The sequence below is a fragment of the Nelusetta ayraudi genome, unplaced genomic scaffold (genome assembly GCF_046127955.1).
Source record: "Nelusetta ayraudi isolate G7.1 ecotype Tasmania unplaced genomic scaffold, CSIRO-AGI_Nayr_v1 ptg000084l, whole genome shotgun sequence".
NCBI lineage: Eukaryota > Metazoa > Chordata > Actinopteri > Tetraodontiformes > Monacanthidae > Nelusetta > Nelusetta ayraudi.
In genome coordinates, this window is record NW_027466134.1 from 7,030,120 (window position 1) to 7,050,070 (window position 19,951).

General features: G+C 47.9%; 2 protein-coding genes across 5 annotated transcripts in view; one reads left to right on the plus strand and one right to left on the minus strand.

The window, feature by feature from the left end:
* The window catches only part of wwc3 (WWC family member 3), a 28,947-nt gene extending 15,693 nt beyond the window's left edge, over positions 1-13,254 (plus strand). The window contains exons 9-23 of one of the 2 annotated variants that reach the window (XM_076045316.1): positions 1,506-1,754; positions 2,350-2,439; positions 2,557-3,134; positions 3,899-4,019; positions 4,865-4,945; positions 5,037-5,123; positions 5,871-6,066; positions 6,205-6,369; positions 8,747-8,907; positions 9,074-9,221; positions 10,125-10,289; positions 11,268-11,360; positions 11,434-11,664; positions 11,742-11,869; positions 12,482-13,254. In XM_076045316.1, coding sequence (XP_075901431.1) covers positions 1,506-1,754; positions 2,350-2,439; positions 2,557-3,134; positions 3,899-4,019; positions 4,865-4,945; positions 5,037-5,123; positions 5,871-6,066; positions 6,205-6,369; positions 8,747-8,907; positions 9,074-9,221; positions 10,125-10,289; positions 11,268-11,360; positions 11,434-11,664; positions 11,742-11,869; positions 12,482-12,548 — 2,560 coding nt within the window. In that variant the 3' untranslated portion in view covers positions 12,549-13,254. The remainder of the gene's footprint in view (positions 1-1,505; positions 1,755-2,349; positions 2,440-2,556; positions 3,135-3,898; positions 4,020-4,864; positions 4,946-5,036; positions 5,124-5,870; positions 6,067-6,204; positions 6,370-8,746; positions 8,908-9,073; positions 9,222-10,124; positions 10,290-11,267; positions 11,361-11,433; positions 11,665-11,741; positions 11,870-12,481) is intronic. The other variant, XM_076045317.1, reaches the window with a different exon arrangement.
* Positions 13,255-14,455: 1,201 nt separating this feature from the next.
* Positions 14,456-19,142, minus strand: traf3ip2l (TRAF3 interacting protein 2-like). Of its 3 annotated transcripts, XM_076045046.1 has the most exons (9): positions 19,049-19,139; positions 17,400-18,094; positions 16,908-16,950; positions 16,762-16,808; positions 16,560-16,657; positions 16,007-16,075; positions 15,777-15,893; positions 15,597-15,671; positions 14,456-15,435 (listed from the first exon to the last, which is right to left on the minus strand). In XM_076045046.1, the coding sequence occupies exons 1-9, from the start codon at positions 19,111-19,113 to the stop codon at positions 15,289-15,291; spliced, it is 1,356 nt and encodes a 451-aa protein (XP_075901161.1). In that variant the 5' UTR covers positions 19,114-19,139; the 3' UTR covers positions 14,456-15,288. The 3 variants fall into 3 exon arrangements, with proteins under 3 accessions (XP_075901161.1, XP_075901160.1, XP_075901159.1); XM_076045045.1 differs by having other exon boundaries at positions 14,456-15,671; positions 19,049-19,142; XM_076045044.1 differs by having other exon boundaries at positions 14,456-15,671; positions 19,053-19,139.
* Between the last annotated feature and the right edge of the window lie 809 nt (positions 19,143-19,951).

Here is a 19,951-nt window from a genome sequence, read left to right on the forward strand (position 1 = left end):
GCAGCAGCAGCAGCGGGTCGGCTGACATCAGGCAGGGGGAGCCGGGAGAGACCTGTGGAAACTCACATGCTCGCTCCCTGAGTCACCGCTCCTGACATCCTCGCTCGCGTAAACACTCTGGTTTCTATCAGACTCGGCGTAACCGTGCCGCAGAGCAGACGCACAACTCACACATGAGCAGCGGCTGACGCAGCGGCTGACGCAGCGCAACGTTACCTGCGAGACGCTGCAGCTGCTGACACTGATCTGGCCGAGTGGCCGTAAGCTGGGATTAATCATGCAGATAATCAAACCTCATTTTCCGAAACGTTTTGCTGTGCTGCGAAATTTGGGGAAGTTTCTTGTGAACGTTCCGTTGCCTAAAACATGCAGAAGCACTTGCATATTTAGGCTTTGATGTGACGCAGTTCTGCAATACTGAGTGCGCTCACCTGGCAGGAAGTGACAGCATCTAAAAAACATCTGACTGCAGCTTCGGTTGGCAATATATTTATTGCTTTGTAAGCGTGCAGAGCATCAGTGAGATCCGGAAGAGGATTAGGGCCACAGGAAGAGAAAAATATTAAGAGTTAATTAGACTTAGAATTAATTAAGTTAATTAAGTTTCCAATTCGAAAATAAAGTTGAAATTTTGAAAATCAAGTTGACATAAAAAGGACAACATTTCGTGAATAGCATCGAAACTATACCGGCTGAAACCATCAATGCAACCACTGGTGGCAATGCCATATGGCTTTAGTTTGTCGTAGCCGTCCATGTGCCAGAGCACATTGGGCTTCGGTAATGCCGGTGCCTCAGACGCCGGGCTCGTCTGTGCTCCACACCTTCAGGGTCTTATTTTATCTTGCGATACAACATAGCCGACAACATAGCAATATCCCTGCATCTGCCCATTTCCAGCTATCTCGTTCTGCATGAAGGCGGCTAGAGGAGCAAGGATTTCCTTCTTACTAAACCCAATTTTGAAGCACAATTTCACAAGTTCTTTGACTGTATTCACAAAATTTCAACTTCACTCACGAAATTTTGGCCTTTTTTGCAAAATGTTTCCATGACACGTTGACTTTACTCACAAATTGTCATCTTTTTTTGACGTCAACTTTTTCACAAAATTTCAACTTTTTTATGTTGACTTTATTCACAAAATTTCAACTTTTTTATGTTGACTTTATTCACAAAATTTCAACTTTTTTATGTTGACTTTATTCACAAAATTTCAACTTAAAACTCGAATGATAAATGAAAACTTAAATGAAAATCTCCTTCCTGTAATGTTTTTTTCTGTTCTTGTGGCCCTAGTCCTCTTTAATAGTGACAAGGTGTCCTGTTTGACGCGTGTGAATCACCTCTAGATTGTTATTTAGAAATTCCCTAAACAGTTCTCAATCAAATCAATCAAACCCATCTTGGCACCATTCTTCAAAGTGTGTGATTTGCATTGACACGAACTCAGCTGAGTGTCAAACTGTAACTGTGTCCCTGTCTCTCCGTCACCGTGGCCGCAGGGTGCAGAGCATCCAGCACCAGCTGGCGCAGCTGGACAGCGAGAGCTGGTCGGGGCGGGCCGAGGCCGACCGCGACCGCGACTTCTTGCAGCTGCTGCGGGAGAAGGAGGCGCTGCTGCAGGAGCTCATCCTGGTCAGCAAGCAGCAGCACCCGGCCGACACGCTACTGCAGCTGGAGGAGGAGCGGCGCCGCCTGGAGGAGGAGGTGCAGCGGGCCCGCAGCTCCCAGAGTCAAGGAGCCAATCAGAGGTGAGGACGAAAGATGTGGTTCACCCGGACACCTGGATGGTTTCTGTTTGACTTCCTCGGAAGGAAAATGCCAGGTTCTTTCAGTGGAAACTGCTGGAAGGTGACTCACCTTGGATCCGTTGTGGTCAGGAGGTCACGCATGAACTTGTTGTCACCTCGTAGTGGGAGGTGATCCACGAGGTCGCTTTGTTTGGGCGTTGCCATTTCAGCAGCAGCCATGCTAATCTCTCTTTAGCAACAGCTGGCGTTTACAAGCTCCTGTTCAAAAACCTTTGTCTTCTCACCGCTTGCCCCTTTTGGCGGTTGCTCCAGTTAAATCAACAGACGGACAGATCGATGTACTTTATTGATCCCAAATTGGGGAAACTACGCTTCCTGCTTTCCTCCTGCCACCTCCACCCCGTGAACGCCGACTGGCGTTGCGCTTTAGATCGGAGCTTTTCAAGATGGAAGATGGACTTGGATTTGAGTTTATAAAGTCGTTTCATGCAGCGCGTTTCTCTGCAGGATTGCTGATGCCGCAACAATCTCTTTACTCCTTCACCTGACTTCTCTGTTTCCCTTTTTCCTTTTCTTCCTCGAACCCGGACGGCAGGATCCTGCTGCAGGAGAAGAGGAACGCTCTGCTCAGGCAGCTGGAGGAGGCCACGCGCATCACCACCTACCTTCACTCCCAGCTCAAGAGGTGTCCACCCGTCCACCCAGAGTGCTTCCTGTTTCTTCGCCGCAGCTCCTCTCACACTTCCTGTCTCATCTGTGCCCCCCCCATCCCCACCACCACCTCTCCTCTCTCCCCCCACAGCCTGTCCGCCAGCTCCCTGACGGTGTCGTCCAGCAGCAGCCGCGGCTCTCTGGCCTCCAGTCGCGGCTCGCTGGCGTCCAGCCGCGGCTCGCTCAGCTCCATCAGCTTCACCGACATCTACGGCGTCCCGCCGTACGAGCGCCACGACGGCGGCGAGCTGCACGAGCCCCACCTGCGCTACCTGCCGCCGCTGGAGTCCTCGTGCCGGGACGGCGGCGTGTTCACGCCGGACCCGCTGGCGACGGCCAAGGCCTCCAAGCGCTCGCACGACACGCCGCAGTCGCTGGCCTCGCTCTCCTCGCGCTCCTCGCTCTCCTCCCTCTCGCCGCCCAGCTCGCCCATGGACACGCCCTACCACTCCGCCCCCCAGGACTGCCCGCTGGCCCAGATGACCGAGGAGTACATGGAGCAGGCCAGCCGGGGGCTGCTGGAGGGGCTGCGGGCTCAGTCGCAGTCGCTGGTGCACGGCAGCGCCATGCTGGGCGGCGGCGAGGATGGCGGCGGCCCCGCCCCCATCCACCAGCTGGACAGCAAGAGCCACCGGGACGGCGGCACTCCAGGCGGCTTCACCTCCACAGGTCAGTAGTATCATTATTATTATTAGTAGTATTATTATTATTATTATTATTATTACTTGGTGGTTGTTGCGACATTGCAGTGATAATAGGAATTATTCTAATAATGATATGGATATTTATTCTGCTTGCCGATTCTTGCAGATTTGTGTTTGCATGAAAATGTCCATAAAAAAGTCCCAGAAAAAGTATTAATAAAAAAGTATTAATTTATTTTATTTTAATTTTATTATTTTATTTGAAGAGGACAATGCACATTAATTTACATTCCTGTTACCTTCCTGCCAATGTGCTGGTGTTTTTAACCGCAGTCCTCTGGCCTGATGTTAAAAAAAACACATTAAAAGGACACAGGGGTACAGTAAAAACAGCAGACAATGACACTAAATAAGAGACAGTCAGTAAAGATACATACATGACCACAAAAACCATTATGTACAGTGCAGTTAATACACTTACAACTGGCAAGATGAAACTGTCAGGGATGGATAATTGAGATAGAGGTGCAGCAATGCTGACCAGAGCAGGGTTTCTTGTTGGGAGGTGTGCGCTAAGATGGAGTTGAAAAAAGGGAGTGCATGTGTAAAGCACTGCAGTGCTCCATGTAGCCTACATTCAGTTTAAACGTGATCACAGGTCTGGATGGACTTGAGCCAGTCTTTTAAATGCCTCTCAAAGATGAGAAAAGCACACGGCACATTTGCACACTTTCCAAGTTAACTCTCGCAGGAAAATGTGCGCAATAATGACGTGATTGTTCCGTGCAGGAGTGACTCTGAGGGGCAACAGCGGCAACCGAAGCGGCAGGAGGGCCCGGAGAGTCTCTGCAGGCGTGTCCGAGGACGCCCTGGCCACGGACAGCGGCGTGTTCGAGGCCTGGGGCAGAAGGTGGGCGGAGGTCCGCCTCACACTGTGTGGAGCAATAGAGCCTCCTAGTGGTCGAGGAGGAGACTGCGGAGCCGTACGGTGTGTCGTGATGACTGATGGCAAGGAGGTGGTGACTGTCAGGAAGGGGTGGATGGAGCTTTTCCTCCACTACACAGGGGCATTATGGGAGCTTTGACAAGTGTCTCTGTCCGGGAAGCTTGTTGACAGCTGTGCTGAAAAGTCCCTGCGGTCAACGGGGTCCAACTCCAAAAGTGAAAGAGTCAATCACAGCAGCCGGATTGGCGGAATCTTGTTGACGACTTGAATTTTCTCTGCAGCTTTGAGCTAAAATCAAACAGGCTGAAGTCATTGTAATCAACTCCACATCGGCTTTTGCTGATGAGCGACAAGGCATGGGCAAACTACGGCCCGGGGGCCGTATGCGGCCCGTTAAGCTTTTTAATCCAGCCTGCCAAACTTGGAAGTAATTTTTATTAATAGTAAGTAAGTCATAAATTAGCTGCGTTTCATCCATTTTTATCAGTGTTTTAAGATTTATTTCAATAGAGAGCTAAATACTGTGGGGCTTCAAAGACACTGATTTTGTCATATCGTTTTTGTCTCATTTTCATTTTACATTAATGCACGTGTTTTCTACTTATACCAAGATATATTCTTCCCTCCTATGTCACCGAAACACTCCATCCATCTGCTGCTGCTCCGGCCCCCCTCTGTCAAGTTTTAGACCCCATTGTGGCCCACCAGTCAAAACGCTTGCTCACCCCTGACTTAGAAACTGATTACAATATCATAATTCATTAATTTGTGCAATAAACAGGGTCTTTGTTGGGTCTTATTTCCCTCAGGCCAGAAGAGTCGGAGGAGATGTCCTACCTGAAGGAGCTGCCGTCAGTGAGCGAACCCCCCCAGATCCAACTGGGGCTGCTGTGAGTGAACCCAGTCCATCGCTCGATACTCAACGTCTTGGTTAACTTTAATTTTTTTCCTGCTGCTGCTGCTGCTGCTCCTTCGTTCCAGGTGGGACTCCAGTTCTCAGTCTCTGCGGCTCCATCTGCTGCAGCTCAAGAGCCTGAACCGCTGCAGCGTGAGGGACGGCTATAAAGTGTGAGTTCATCCTGCTGTGAGTGAGTGGAGAGAAAAACAAGCCAACAGCAGCCGTGTTCCAAACCTGGATGTCGGTGTCATGCAGTGCATGACGCCGCTCTGTCGTGCACCAACCGCAGGCCGCTGCTTTCCCAAACCGCATGTTGTTTGGTGACGGCAAGTAGACGAGCAGAGACATTACACAAAGATTATCACAACGTAAAAAAAAACAAAAAACAGATGCAATCTGAATGCTTGATTAAAGGACCGGTTAGACGACACTGAGCATTAGCGCCGGTGTCACATTTTCATTTTCAGTGAGCAAATCATATGTTGCATGTCACTGTGAAGACACTTGGCGCTTTGTAATAAGTATGTAGACCAGCTGTATGTAGTTTGAGAGACACCTGGTTTTCTTTCCATTATTTGGGAAAAAAGAAGAAAAACACTTTCAGAAATGGAAAAAAATGAAAATCTGTCAACAGCAAATACATTTATTCTCATTGGTTTACTGACTTACAAAAATCCTTTGCAGTTTTTAATGAGGTGAGTCAAAACAGGTGTTGATTTCTCGGACAAATAATAACTAAGGTAAATAAAAATGTCATAATGGAAGAGAGGCTGAGCTTGAGGTTTAGTCAGTTTTTGTTTTTTGTTGTTGTTTTGCATATTTTCTCTCTGGCCAGCACACACATTAAACAAAAACTAACAAATAGCATCATAGTATTAATAAGCAACAGCGACATAATGGTCCCTGTCCCTGTCCAGCTATGTGAAGGTGCACCTGATTCCACTGGATGCCGGCAGGGCCCGGGCGTTTTACTGCTGCACGGCGCTGGAGCCGCAGGCCCAGATGAGTTTCAACGAAGGCTTCTGCATTCCTGTCCCTGCAAACGCCCTGGCGGTGTGTGCTCTGCAGCTGTCCGTGTGCTCGTTGGGACCCCAGGCCCAGGAGGAGCTGCTGGTGGGTCCCACACACACTCGCACTGTTTTCCTTGGAAGATGACAGAGGGAAGGGGCCTCTGGGCCAGTTTGGGTTTGCTAATCCTAGTGTACATACACATGGGGGTAATTTATGCGCATGTGTGTGGTGCTGCTGCAGGGCACAGCTCAGTTGAGCCTGGCAGACTGCGAGGGAAGTGCGGAGATGGTCTACCGCTGGCTGCCGGTGCAGATGCTGACCGAGACGCCCAGGCACGAACAGAAGAACCCCAATCAGCGCAGGCTGCACGACGGCCAGGACGACGAGTCGAGGCCCAGAGTCCAGGTAGCCCACTCACATGGGTGTGTGTGTGTGTGTGTGTGTGTGTGTGTGTGTGTGTGTGTGTGTGTGTGTGTGTGTGTGTGTGTGTGTGTGTGTGTGTGTGTGTGTGTGTGTGTGTGTGTGTGTGTGATGTATCATAACCGTTAAAATAGGACTGTCAAACGATTACTTTTTTTAATCGCGATTAATCACAGAATCTTCATAATTAACTGCGATTAATTGCAAATTCTGTTGTTTAGTATTTCAAGGCAGTTTCAACCCCATAATGTAAAGTATTTCTGGCCAGAAATACTACAGGTCTTACACCAGGTTCAGACCGGATGTGGACGCGCCGCAGAGCAGCTCGCCCAACAAAATTGCGCACGAGCCGCAGCTCTCGCTCCTAATGTTCACACTAGACCCGCATTTCTTCGCGCTTCTGCTCTGCTGTTGTTTACTCCCATTCAGAGCTGCTCCTCTCTGCCTCTTCTCTCTCTTTTTCCCTGTTGTTTGCTTCGACACCCAAAACCCCACCCCCGCCCTGTAGCCAGCCCACTCTGTTGCTCTCTTTCATGTCCACGTGTGTTTGTTTTCATCTCTCTCACACTGTGATGCTCAATACTGACAAATATAACGTACACAAATATGATCGCATTTGTCAGACTGCGGTATTTTATTTTGAGAATTGCTTTTATTTTGAAAATTTACCAGATTTTCTCCATGTTTCTTTGAGTGACTTCCTGTCCAGCTTGACACGGCTCGCTCACAGCTTGCGCTCAAATAGAGCAGACGCCAAAACAATTCAGTCATGGATTGTATTTAACTATTTTAACTTCAAAACCAAGAACTTACAAAGTCAGTTTCTTAACAGCCCAGAAGAGGGTAAATCCTTTTTTATTTATTTTTGCTTCCAGTGCCCAAACGCACAATTTAGTGAGCTGACCCTTTGTGATGTCACAAAGGGCACACGTACCTCTACCATTTTAGCTTAATGCACCCCCTCCCCAGCTAGGAGTTCCATCTCGTTTTTGTCCACTTCTAACCATGTGGAAGGTCCAGCGAAACATCGGTATGAGCAGGGAGCTAAAACCCTGCTGGAGGCTGCAAACAGAGGGCTAAATACGGGAGGAGGGGGGGGGGGGCATATTGAGCAGGAGTAGGATAGGAAAACTGAGACTGTCGTCTCAGCGCTGAAAGCCACTGGAAGAAGAAAAGTCTCGGGACAACGTTAAAGCTGACCCTGACGTCTGTTAGCCTGCTGGAGGCGTCGGACTAGCGACCAGCGGTTGTTTCTGAAGAGACGTCTGTCAGAGCGAGCAGAACACATTCTTGACCGAAATAGTTTTGCTCGGTATCGGCAAAAGGTCATCAGGAAGGTTTGTGCGCCGCTGATGTCGTGAGTCTGCCAGTCTGATCAAACCGGTTCGGCTGAGTCAAACAGTGTTTGGAAACAGTGGCTGTTGACACTAATTGACTCTTCGGCTCGTCGGTCTTTGTCTCCAGGCTGGCGTCAGCCTCAGGGTGGTGCTCAGAACATGCGCAGGCCATGTTCCCGGCCGTTTGACAACACACACACACAAAGAAAAACATGAAACGAATCTGGTCCAAGTGGAACAATAGGATCTCGGCTCTTATTTCACAGTCACTTTGTTTTCTGGGGTTCGAAGGTGAGGGTTAACTTGATGAGTAGTTTTTAAAATCATCTTACAAAATCAACAACTTTTCAATCGTTTTTTTTCCCCAGTGCTTTATATTTCTAATTCCAATTTTTTTTGCCGCTTGTTGGAGAATGACTAAAATGCAGAAGCCGCTGGTGATCAGTGGAAGATGCTGCTGGCATACCAGCGTGCGCAAGATAATCACCTGCTTGCACGATGCCAGACAAACGAGTCCGAGAACCGGCTCGCTGGATGGAACTTCTGCCAGATCAGTTTGATTATTTTCTCTCTGCCAGATTTGCATCTGGCAGAGAGGCCTCTCCTGTATAAATGTGTTGTCTGACTATGTTTCCAACAGAAGTCGCTTCCTACTTCTTCCTTACAGCTAAAAGGAAGCTGATTGGTAGTTGATTGGGCCGACACTTACTGTCCGCCCAGCAGCGGTCTTGCAAGATTCCCCTATTTATGCTTTTAGATCACTGTTATGATTTGGAAAAAAATGTAAAAAAAATAATGAAAAGCACAAAAATAACTTAACAGCGTTTTGCAGGGAAACTGCAGCCTGCCTGCCTGCCTGCCTGCCTGCCAACAGGGTGTTAAAATGCAGCGATTGACAAGAATGTGTCTGCGGAGCCAAAAGAGCCTCCAGACAGGCGGAGTGAGGGAGGCAGGGAGGGAGGGGGGGGGGGGGGAGGGATTGAATAGTGACGTCCTGACACTGTCTGTGCTCCGTCACGTTCCAGGATGTCTGTTCTCTGCTGTCACGCACCAGCACCAGCACCAGCACCAGCACCAGCACCACCACCCACCTGGAGGAGCGGGAGGCCGAGCTGGAGCTGCTCAGGCTGGAGAAGAAGGACGAGCCGCGGGAGGCGGCGCCGTCTGAGAGGTGGCGGCACTTTTTGTGAGCCGAGTCTCCGTCACGTCTCGCACACTCCTGGCCACTGCTCGCTCGCTCGCTCGCTCGCCCCCCCAGCGACCGGCAGCGAGAAAGTGACAGTCACAGTGGTTTTTTGTTTTTTTGTTTTTTTTGTTTTTTCATCCGTCTTTGATGTATTTTGTCACCGCAGGAGCTGGCAGGCGGAGTCGGTGGACAGCGGCTGCAGCAACAGCATGGCCTTCACGGGCGCCTGCTCCGAGGGCCTGTGCGCGGAGGGCGGCTGCATCGCCAGCGGAGGGCGCTGTGACCGGCCGACGGGCAAACTCTCGACCGTGAAGGTAACCCAGACCCGAGGACCCGATATGGCGACCCAAAGAAAACTTAAAAAGCCCACAAGTCAAAAATATACAATAGAAAGATTTATTCGTTCTTGAGATTTATTTATTCATTTATTTATTTATTTATCATTTAAACAGCATTTCAGGTCAGAGGCGTCCTGTCAACCGTTTTACAGACGTGTGTTTTTGTATTGCATTCTGTAGAGAAAAATGTTTTTTGTGGTCGCGTGGGGTTTTCGGCTGCAGTACCTCACGTGGCCACTGGAAAACATTGCTGTGTTGCCATATTGGCAGTCTGGCAGACTCTTATTTATTTATTTTTTAAACCGACTACTTTCTAAACTGTTTTTAGATAAAAGTTTCCTAAAGGAGTGCAGAGTGTTTACGGAAGTACAGCAGCCCGCTAATATAGCTCATGGTCGTATTATAAGAACTGGGTACCGGACCGGCACAGAGACTTTCCCCAGTGGCCACTCGAGGTACTGCAACATAAAAATCCCATGGGGCCCGAAAAGCATTTTTCCCATAGACGGCAATACAAAAATAAAGGTCTTTAAAACGTCTGGCAGGACGACTGTGACCTGAATCGCGATTCATAGCAAATCTTTTCGTTTTTTTTCAGATTTTTCAGTTATGGTCTTTTAGTTGTTTGAATAAAAATGATAAACCAAACCAGAAAATCTCTAGAAAAGAGTTTATTCCCAGTGTGACGTCACAACTTCGTACGTGTTGCTGTGTCTCAGCTGGTTCGGATTGGCAGCATCCTGACGACAAGAATCCACTAATGTTGCGTTTACTTTCACTTTGCGCACAATCCACACACTAAAGAAACAATTTAATGAACAATATCGTATGCGTTTAGAGTGAGACCCGTCTCCTTGTCCTCTGTGTGGGTCCTTGCAGGTGGAGAAGGCCACCATGACGGACGGCCTGTTCCCGGAGCCGGTGCGGGTCCGTCCCAAGGAGCGGGGCGGCCGCTGGGGTCACGCCTCGCCCTTCATGCGGGGCAGCACCATCGTCCGCTCGCAGACCTTCTCGCCCGGCGCTCGCAGCCAGTACGTCTGCAGGGTGAGTGTCGGCTGGCTGCAGCCAGCTTCCGCCGGACCTATTCCAGCTATCAACTGCAGAATTTTGCGAATAAAAACCTAGAAAATGACACCTCAGGTTGGAATGAGATCCGCATGACCACCTCGAAAAGAGCTGCGAGATAGTGTTGGCAAAAGAGGAGACCGTTTGAAACTCCTACACTCCAAAGCTGTTTGGACAAGTCGGTGTCACATTTAAATTGGACCAGTTGCATTTTGAAGGAGCTGGTAGCGGCTCAAGGCCTGTTGACATCCGTGATTAAAAGCTGAACTGCTGGTGGGATGACTAGTCCCGGTGGTCTTGACTCAATACATAAATAAATATTAGATATTCATTGTGAGGCCGTGTGACCCAGACTGCGATCAACGGCGACCAAAAGGTTGCAGGAAGTTTATTTCCACGTTGATCCGTAGATCCATGTGCGAAAGAGCCACACGGAAAAAGTTTGAGAAGGGGAGTCACACACGCTTGGAATGTGATCGACGTCTCACCCCAAGCAGGCCAATGACGTCTCACCCCAAGCAGGCCAATGACGTCTCTCCATGGCTGAGCCGTGTGCAGAGTCAGCAGGAGGTGAAGCGATCCGTCGTCGTTCTTTGCCGGAGGAACGCTTGCAGCTTCCTGTTTCGGTCACCAACACACCCTGACTGTAGCTCCGCCTTTTCCCCCTTCCGATCAGCCGCTCTGGCGCTAGCGGGTTTTTTTTGTCTGGAGATGGATAGCTGATATTGCAGCGAGGCGGCTTGTCTCGGCTTGTCTATCGAGACTCGGCGTTGCGGTGTGTGTGTGTGTGTGTGTGTGTGTGTGTGTGTGTGTGTGTGTGTGTGTGTGTGTGTGTGTGTGTGTGTGTGTGTGTGTGTGTGTGTGTGTGTGTGTGTGTGTCAACATCTCATCTCAATCTTGCCATTTCAAAGAGATTCACTCAGTGATGCTCATCGTGATATATTTTTCATTTTTCAGCTGTATCGCAGTGACAGCGACAGCTCAACTCTACCAAAGAAATCTCCCTTTGTCAGGAACACGCTGGAAAGAAGAACGTTGCGATATAAGCAGGTAACTCGAAAGAGTTTGCTCTGGGTTTTGTTGTTGTTGTTGTGGTTTTTGACACGTGGGTGTGTCTGAGCAGCAGTCGTACCGCTCCTCCCTGGCCGAGCAGCCGACGCGCACCTCCCTGGACCTGGAGCTGGATCTCCAGGCCTGCAGGACGCGTCAGAGGCATCTGATGGAGGAGCTGAGCGCCCTGAGGGAGCTGAAGCTGCGGCTGGAGGAGCCGGAGGCCCGGGAGGACCCGGAGCTCCCCCTGTGGGCGCTGAGGGACGAGCGCTTCCGCTGCCTGCTCAGAGAGGCCCACAGACAGGTGAGTCCGGAGGCGCTCGCTCCTCCCCACCGGGCCACAGTGACCTGGTTCCTCACGGTGCTTTGCTCCGCTCGCAGGCCAGCCAGAGCAAGCAGGAGCAGCAGCAGGAGGAGGCGGCCGAGCGCAGGCTGAGGAAGGCGTCCAAGGAGGTGCTGCAGATGAGGGGCCAGAGCCAGAAGGAGCCGCTGCCGGTGCAAACGTTCAGGTGGGGAGTCGGGTGGAGGCGTTGCTCGCAGAATGGCCGATTAATTGGAGGCTCAGCGAGAAGGAAGACGAGGCCTCTGGACTTTCTGGTGCCAGAAGTTTGAAACAACATTTACAGTGGAGTCAATGGAGGTTTCAGCTTTAATGTGAAATGTCTTTGGACACCTTCTTTGTTTGTGTTCAGTCACTTCCTGTTTTCAGGTGACTGCAGAAAACCGTTGGGTTTTCTAAGAAATAAAGTGAGTGTTTCTGGCATAACTGTAGCAAGACAGGCGCTCACTTCCTGTCATTATCGCATCTTTTAACACATTTTAACAAAGAATATGTTGTGAATTAAAATCAATTTGATTCAAATCCATTTCAAATGTGGCTTGAAACTTTTCCTCTTCTATTGCTTGGTCTTCCTCTGTGGCATTTGGAGGCATTTTGCATCAGTCGTGCTTTGTGTCACAGCTAAAAGGGAGCTGATTGGTTACGACTGACAGTTAAAGTATTTCAATGTTTTCTTGATCTAAATTGAGGTTTTTTGTTTTTGTTTTGTTTTTTAAGAGGATGTGACCAACCAAGACAGTGGCAACAACACTGAAGTCTCGTTTTTTTTGTCAACTTGCAGAGAGAAGATGGCTTTCTTCACCAGACCAAGGTTCAACATACCTCCTCTGCCTGCGGACGACGTCTGAAAACGCTCCTCCGTGTTCACGTGACTTTAAAATGAAAAAAGAACAAAAAAAAAACAGAACATGAAGTATTTGTGGAAAGTGTCTGAGCATCATGAAGGTTCTTCACAGCGCACGGACGCGGACAGGCGGGTGAACGTTTCACAGCAGTGTTAGTGCGGCTATCACAAAACACACGACACGCGGTTTGGGGCGGCAGCGCGGCTGCCTCTTTCCTCCCTGGGGGAGAAAACACTTTTCTCTCCGCCGCGGCAGGAACCAAGAGTCCGCTCGGACAAAAACTCACTGTACTGTAACTTATTTTATAGTACTTTTCCTTGAAGGAAATTGAAAAAAAGAAAAGATTAAACGCTTCCTGCTTTCTAAGTCTATTTTGTAGCTTTGAACAAATAGCACTTGCAATGTTTTTACATACAGTTAAATGGAACGATTGTCTGATTTTGTCTTTGTTTATTTTTTGGTTTTTTTTTTTCCTGTTACTTAATTCTTAAGATTTATTTACATAAAGTGTCACTTTGTAATCCTCTTTTATTACAGATGTCTTTTTTGTTGTTATGTTATTGAAATTAATATTTCATGTACTTTTCATTATAAGGATGAATATAAATAAAAAACACTGTATTCAGATTTTTTTTTTATGACGTCTGTATGAACATCTGCAGTGTTACCTCTTGTGAAGATAAAAAACCATTAAAACCACATTCTGACATTCTGATCTCTTTTTTTTTTTTTTTTTCCCCAGGCATGACTTTATTCATAGCGTGTTGAGGCTTTTCGCACACGCACGCAGCTTTGTGTATTAAAGTGTGTCAGGCAGCCACACGTGATTTTCCTGAAGCCGCGGACAGGTCGCCGCGACCCACTTGAAGTCAACTTCTTTCTTGAGAAGTCCCACTGCAGCAGAGAGCAGGAAGGGAAGGCGGCTGCGTCAGCAACTCTCGACCACGTCAGGACTTCCTGTCTGAGGTGCAGTTCGCCTGAACGCACGTTTTGTTTCCAGCCGGCAACGTAGAGTCGACGGGCGGCTGAGCTGCGGCCGCGGTCGGCCGCGCAGGCCTGGAGGCGAACTGGTCCCAGGTCTCGGCTTGTCGGGACTTCGCATGTGATCCTCCAAGGAGTCACAGTGAGGCTAAGTGAATTGTTTAAAGCTCAGTAGCACCTCCTGACAAGGATTCTCTTCCGATTTGCCAGCCCACTCCAAGGGTCCCCCAGTTTAAAAAAATAAGTGGACAAAAAAATTCAAAATCCTGTTGGTGGAATTTAAAGATGTTGCAAAGAGCAGGGCCTGTTCTTTCTTGTCTTGACATTCAAACAAGATTGGTGACCGTCACCGGGTTTTGCCACAGCTTGAAGACCTTTTACTTTAAAAGTCAATTCTCTTTTCCGTTGTTTATCAACAGTAATCTGTATCTTCCGTTCTGCCAGCGAAGGCTGCAGATCAAAAAAGAAGCCTACTTGCCGACTCTGCTTCAGTGATTGGGGTGGGTTTGGGGTTGGGATCGGGGTTTATGTTGGGGACCAGGGGTTAGTGTTCGGGTTGGGTTGGGGTTAGGCTTGGAGTTTGACTTTTTATTTTTCAGTCCCCGAAAAAATTGGCAGTGTATATTAAGACTTCTCTCTCGATTTTCAGACGTGGTAAGATTTTGTTCTCTTTCGCTCTTGTTTAGAACTATCATAGAACAGTCTTCCATGTGTGTTTTGGGCTGTTCTGGGACTTTTCTTTTTTTGATAATTTTCCTCAATTTCTGGAGATGAAACATTGACATTGAGATTTTGTTGTCTTTCCTGCTTTGGGATTAAGTTTAGGAATAGGGTTACAGATTGAGGTGGCATTAGTGTTGGGTTTGGTGTTAAGGTTGGGTTTGAGGGTCAGTGTTGGGGTACGAGCGAATCGAAATCAACATTGAGAATGTTTTTTTCTTACTTTTATTTGCAATTCAATACTTGTAACATTCGCAAACTGGCACGTCACACACGATGCCATGAATGATCTTTTTGACTGGCAGGCAATCATGTTATATATTATTATAGGTTATATTCAATAATATTGATTAAACATTGGATTTTTTTTTTCTTATCTTCTCTCCAATTTTCTGCGCTACCCCTAGCGCCGCCTCGTGGCCCAGACTTTGAAAAGCACTGCTCTAGATAGTCTCTGCCCGCCCAGGAACTGGACTGTTGGCTCACTGCACAGCGAACCCCCTCGTCGTGGCACTATGCAAACACACAGCAGTGGGTAGCATCCTGCTGTGAGTTTGACCGGACCACACGCGTCGCTCGTTAACTGGGCCAGGTACTCGCAAGTGTGAATATAAAACTGTGCCAGTAACGCAAAAAAAAAAAAAAAAAAAAAAAAAGACAGAAAAAAGACAGAAAACGCTGACGTTTGCTCTGTGTCAGCTAAACTAATTAACTCGGCTTAGCACCAGTACGCATGCTTCAAATCCTCCATTACCCATCAATTCACATCAACAAGTACAGCTTTCTTTTTTCCTGTACCACAGCATGAAAAAAAGTAAGTAGTTCCACAACATTTGTACTATAAAACAAGTTTACACAGCACCCTTAGCGCCGCTACTTCCTGTTTGCACTGCCACGACCAGACGTTTCCCCAGGAAGTCTTTTTTTTTTATATTTTCAAATGTCATTCTTCTTTGTCTTCTTCTACTTCCTCTTCCCCTTCTCCTTCTTCTCCTTCTTCTTCTTCTTCTTCTTCTTCTCCTCCTGTCACAGTTGGAGGTCCCTAGATGGGGATGGAGACGATGGTGGGCAGCGGCCCGATGGGCGGCGGGTTGTACTTCTCCACCCTCATCAGCCGCCGCAGGATGTCGTCTCGGTCCCGCGGCCACGAGTAGACGTGAGTGTTCTGCAGCCAGGTGGGCACGTGACACTGCGGGGACGAGAACACGTGCGCGCACGCGCACACGCAGCGATTCGTTGAGATTTGTGAGCATGCCTGAGCAGTATGCATTTTACGTGGGCAGGGTGTAACAAGCACGGGGAGAGGCGGCGGTGGGCGTGTCTCCTACGTATGGAACAGCAGCTGCTTACCTTCTTCGCCCCGGGGAACACGATGGGAATGAACCTGAAATTCTTGCTGCCGTTCTGGATGAACTCATTCTGGAGCTGCGCGGCACGAAAGGAAGGAAGGAGAGGAAAAGCAAAGTAGATACGACGATCTGATGATCTGAGTTTGCTGTTTTCTTCAGCTTCGCTCTTGCAGCCGCAGACCTGTTTGTGTATGTAGACGGTGTTGAAGGTCCTCTCGTCGTTCTCCAGGCCAACGGGGGACGCTGTCACCGTCTCGTAGTACTTGGGGCTGATGATGATGATGATCAGATACTCTTTCTGTGTGTGAGAGACACAAACCACAGGCATGTTTTTGTTTTTCACTTAGAGAAGGAAAAGGTCGAGCCGGGTCCGATTGCGGCGACGTCTCGATTAGGTTTTTGGTTATTTACCTCGCTAAGGTAGCGCTCCATGAAGTCAATCTTGCTGATGCTCCTGAACTGCTGCTCAAAGATGTCAATCTGGAACATGAAGATGCAGTCGGTGTGTTGATGCAGCAAAAACCTTTTGACCCCAATAAAGATTTTCTCTCTCTCTTCCTACAGTCCTTGCTAAGAGATTCACCCAGAAGGTGAAACAGCAGCAATGGCGTCTGAGTGGTTGGTACCTCTGGACGGTTTAACAAGTCAACAACCGACTGATTTCACATTTGTCAAGATATTTATCAGCACGGTGGCATCCAGAAAAAAAACAACAACATTGACAACCACGATCTTGTACTTTTGACAAGCTACGATTTGGATGTGAACCAAAAAAACGTTTAGTTTATTTAGCGAGACAGAATTTGTTCATTAGATTAGTATTGGAATAGTGAGCATCTTTATCCATTACATTAAAAAAAGAAACAAGACAATACTGCTTTTCATTAAGACGTTTTCCTTTCTTAAGCCTGACTGAACCGACTGTTGACTCAGCACAGTGCAGCCGACTAGAGACTCTACATACGTGTGTGTCGAAGCCGTTGTGTCGCAGCAGAGCCACAAAGTTGATGATCTCGTTGACGTGCTTGTCGTCATCGGCCTCGTACGTGACAAACACCCTCCCTGTGTTCCGGAGACACAGATGTTTGAAGGATGAATAACAGGACAGGATCAGCAGTTGTGGCATCGGAACTCTGAAACAGAGAAACGGGCCGGCGGACACTCACTCTGCTCCAGGGAGAGCGACGTGCTGTGTGGCGCTGTGTTGTGGCCTCTGCGTGAAGTTGAGAGAAAAAAAAAAACAAAACAACTTTTAAGCTCTTTAAAACGGACAAGATGAGTCCAAAACGTCCGCATATTCCTGAATACTTACGTGTGCGTGTATGCAGCTGCAGGATGTCTGCAATCACCTGGGTCTACAGCACAAAAATGTTGTTTTAAAAAAATGTATGTGCATATGTATATACGTTATATTTGTATAAATGTATATATATATAATATTAAAAAAAATAATATATATATACACATATGTATATATATATATATATATATATATACGTATGTATATATATATATATATATATATATATATGTACGTATGTATACGTATGTATATATATATATATATATATATATATATATATATATATATTTATACATACATACACATAAATACGTACACGTCTCACTTGCTGTTTACGTCATTGTATGTGTATCCATACATACATACATACATACATAGATAAATAGATATTTATATATATATATAGAAAGATAAATAGATATTTTTTTCATTTTTTTTAGACCCTATTGACTGTTGACATCATTGCTACTGGCTAAACGGTTCCCAGCTGAGCGGACTCACAGCAGGTGCCGTTAGGTGGGTGGTACTGAGGCTGCAGCCTTTTGTTGGGCCTGGGCCTCCAGGTGAAGGCATCCCCCGGACGCTGGGCGTAGCAGGCAGCCCCCTGTGGCGAGCAGGCATACGGTGACAGCATGTGGTAGTAGAGGTTGGCCGAGGGGGGGTTGGAGCAGAGCGATAGCGGCTGCTCCAGGCTGCTCAGGCTGCTGTTGCTGCTGATGCTGCCAGAGGCTGGCTGCGAGGGGGGCGGCGGCGGCAGCTTGCAGGCCAAGAGGCAGCTCTCACCGGCGCAGCTGCACTGTTCCTCCTTGTGGCTCAGGTAAGAGGGCAGGCTGCTGGGATACTGGGACCAGCTGCTGGCCAGGCTGGGGTGCAGCCAGGGGCCGTCGGCCTGGCTGGGGAAGGGCGTGGGCTGGCTGAAGCCGGCTGGCAGGCTGCGGGATGACTGGTAGGAGGAGGAGAAGTAGCTGGGGGCTGCTGGTGGAGGGACACGGTGGTCCTCTGACTGGCGCCGCCTGTGAAGGGGCTCGTCCAAGAGGCGGAAACCCTCTGGGAGGGTGGTGCTACTGCTGCTGCTGCTTGAGTCGGGCCTGGAGGTGGAGACGGTGGCGTCCTGCTCTGTTGTGCTCATGGTCTCGTCGTCCTCTTCGGGCATGTTATGTCGGAGGATCAGGCACCTGCTCAGGTGGCTCAGGTGACTGAGTGAGGAGGGAGGAGTTATATAGCGTCAACTGAAGCCATTTGAGGTTTGCTAAAATGACAGAATTGGGCTAAAAAAAAACACCATATATATATATATATATATATATATATATATATATATATATGCCGGCTTGTTTTGGTGCGTCGTTGCATATCAGTGACGTTGCATGCACGGCTGCATCGTCAATCTGAGACATCATTGTTTTCGGTTGCTTTTTCTAAATTTATAAATTTCAGACATTTTGTGGACAATAAGACATTCTTAGCTTTCAAAATATTTCAGAAAAGTAATGGAATCGTTACTTGATAAAGTAATCATGATATAATTACCAGTTTTGCCACAGTAATCCCATTACATTACTACTCTACTAAAAAAATAGTTTAATTACAGTAGTGGATCCAACACTGTGTGTGTGTGTGTGTGTGTGTGTGTATATATATATGTGTGTGTGTGTGTGTGTGTGTGTGTGTGTGCGTGTGTGTGTGTGTGTGTGTGCGTGTGTGTGCGCACACAAAAGAATATGTATATCTTTACATTTCGGATGTCACCATGAGATAGGGGCGGGGCTACAGCCAGAGCTTATGTGTGAGGAGCTTGTGAGCAGAAGCTTCAGTAAGGTCCGTTTTAATCAGTGCAGAGAAAGACTATAAATGTTTGACGTATTCCTGACTCACTGGCTTTCCTATATTATCCACCCCCACCCAACCCCCCCACCCAAAACTAGACACCGCCAGTCTAGTTTCCTACTGTGTCTGTATTTATGATAACAGTCCAAGAGTGTGGGGGTTTCTTTTGCTAAAAAATCTGGAATTTTAATCCTCAAATACATAGTGCATCCAATCACCTGTTTTACTGGTTTATGTACATATGTATTTATGTATGTATATATGCATATGTGTGTATTTATGTGAGTCTACGGACCACAAGGCCCAGTCAGCCTGCTGCTCACCTACTGGGTGCTGGGGCTGAGCGGACCAGGTTGGGCATCATCCTGAGGCCTGGACCTGCTGACATCCATGTGTGACAGCGTCCAGGAGAAACTGCTGACAACAACAACAACAACAACAACAACAGTTCTTTCAGAGGAAGAAGAAGAAGAAGAAGAAGAAGAAGAAGAAGAAAGAGATGCTCTATGATCTTGATGGCAGCGTTCAGGAAGTCTCTCTCACTCACACACACACACACACACACACACACACACACACACACACACAAGCTCTTTAATATCAGCCCACACTTCAGCTGATTTGCATGGACGCCATCGTGGCTCCCACACAAGGGACTTTTGCCGTCAGGCGACGCATGAAAGTCTCTCTCTCTCTCACACACACACACACACACACACACACACACACACACACACACACACACACACACACACACACACAGACACAGAGAGAGACCCGGATGGCGCAAACAAACCGCAAAACTTCCACAAGGTGATGATTTTGTCACCCGACTGATGGTAAAAGGGACTTTTGATTAATTCAGAGAGAAACTTGCGGCCGAATTGTTTACAGGCGACGGGAAGGCAGTGATTCTGACGGTCGTTGTCATGTCGCTTTAGCGCAACTAAGTGGATATTTAGGGCTTCACCCAACAACAAAAAAAGAGAGAGTTGAGTTCAGTGTTTCCCTTCACGCCACTCACGCTTCATGGAAACACACAGTCACTTGTGGTCGGACACACGCACACGCAGAATCGCCCCACACTGACCCAGATTTGTCCTTAAATTACTTCTTGCTGACTGCAGGAACTTTTCTGCAGGTCTACTAAAAATATATATATATATATTTTTTTAAATCATCAAAGCGCGGAAATTGTGTCGCGTCTCAGGCGCGCTGTTGACGCG

Excerpts from the sequence above, each read along its gene's own strand:
- traf3ip2l (XM_076045045.1), bottom strand. The coding sequence starts at position 19,113 with ATGTCAGCAGGTCCAGGCCTCAGGATGATGCCCAACCTGGTCCGCTCA. Across the intron at positions 16,951-17,399 it reads CCCACCTAACGGCACCTGCT|ACCCAGGTGATTGCAGACAT; the intron begins GTGAGTCCGCTC and ends TTTGTGCTGTAG. Across the intron at positions 15,672-15,776 it reads CCGTCTACATACACAAACAG|CTCCAGAATGAGTTCATCCA; the intron begins GTCTGCGGCTGC and ends CGTGCCGCGCAG.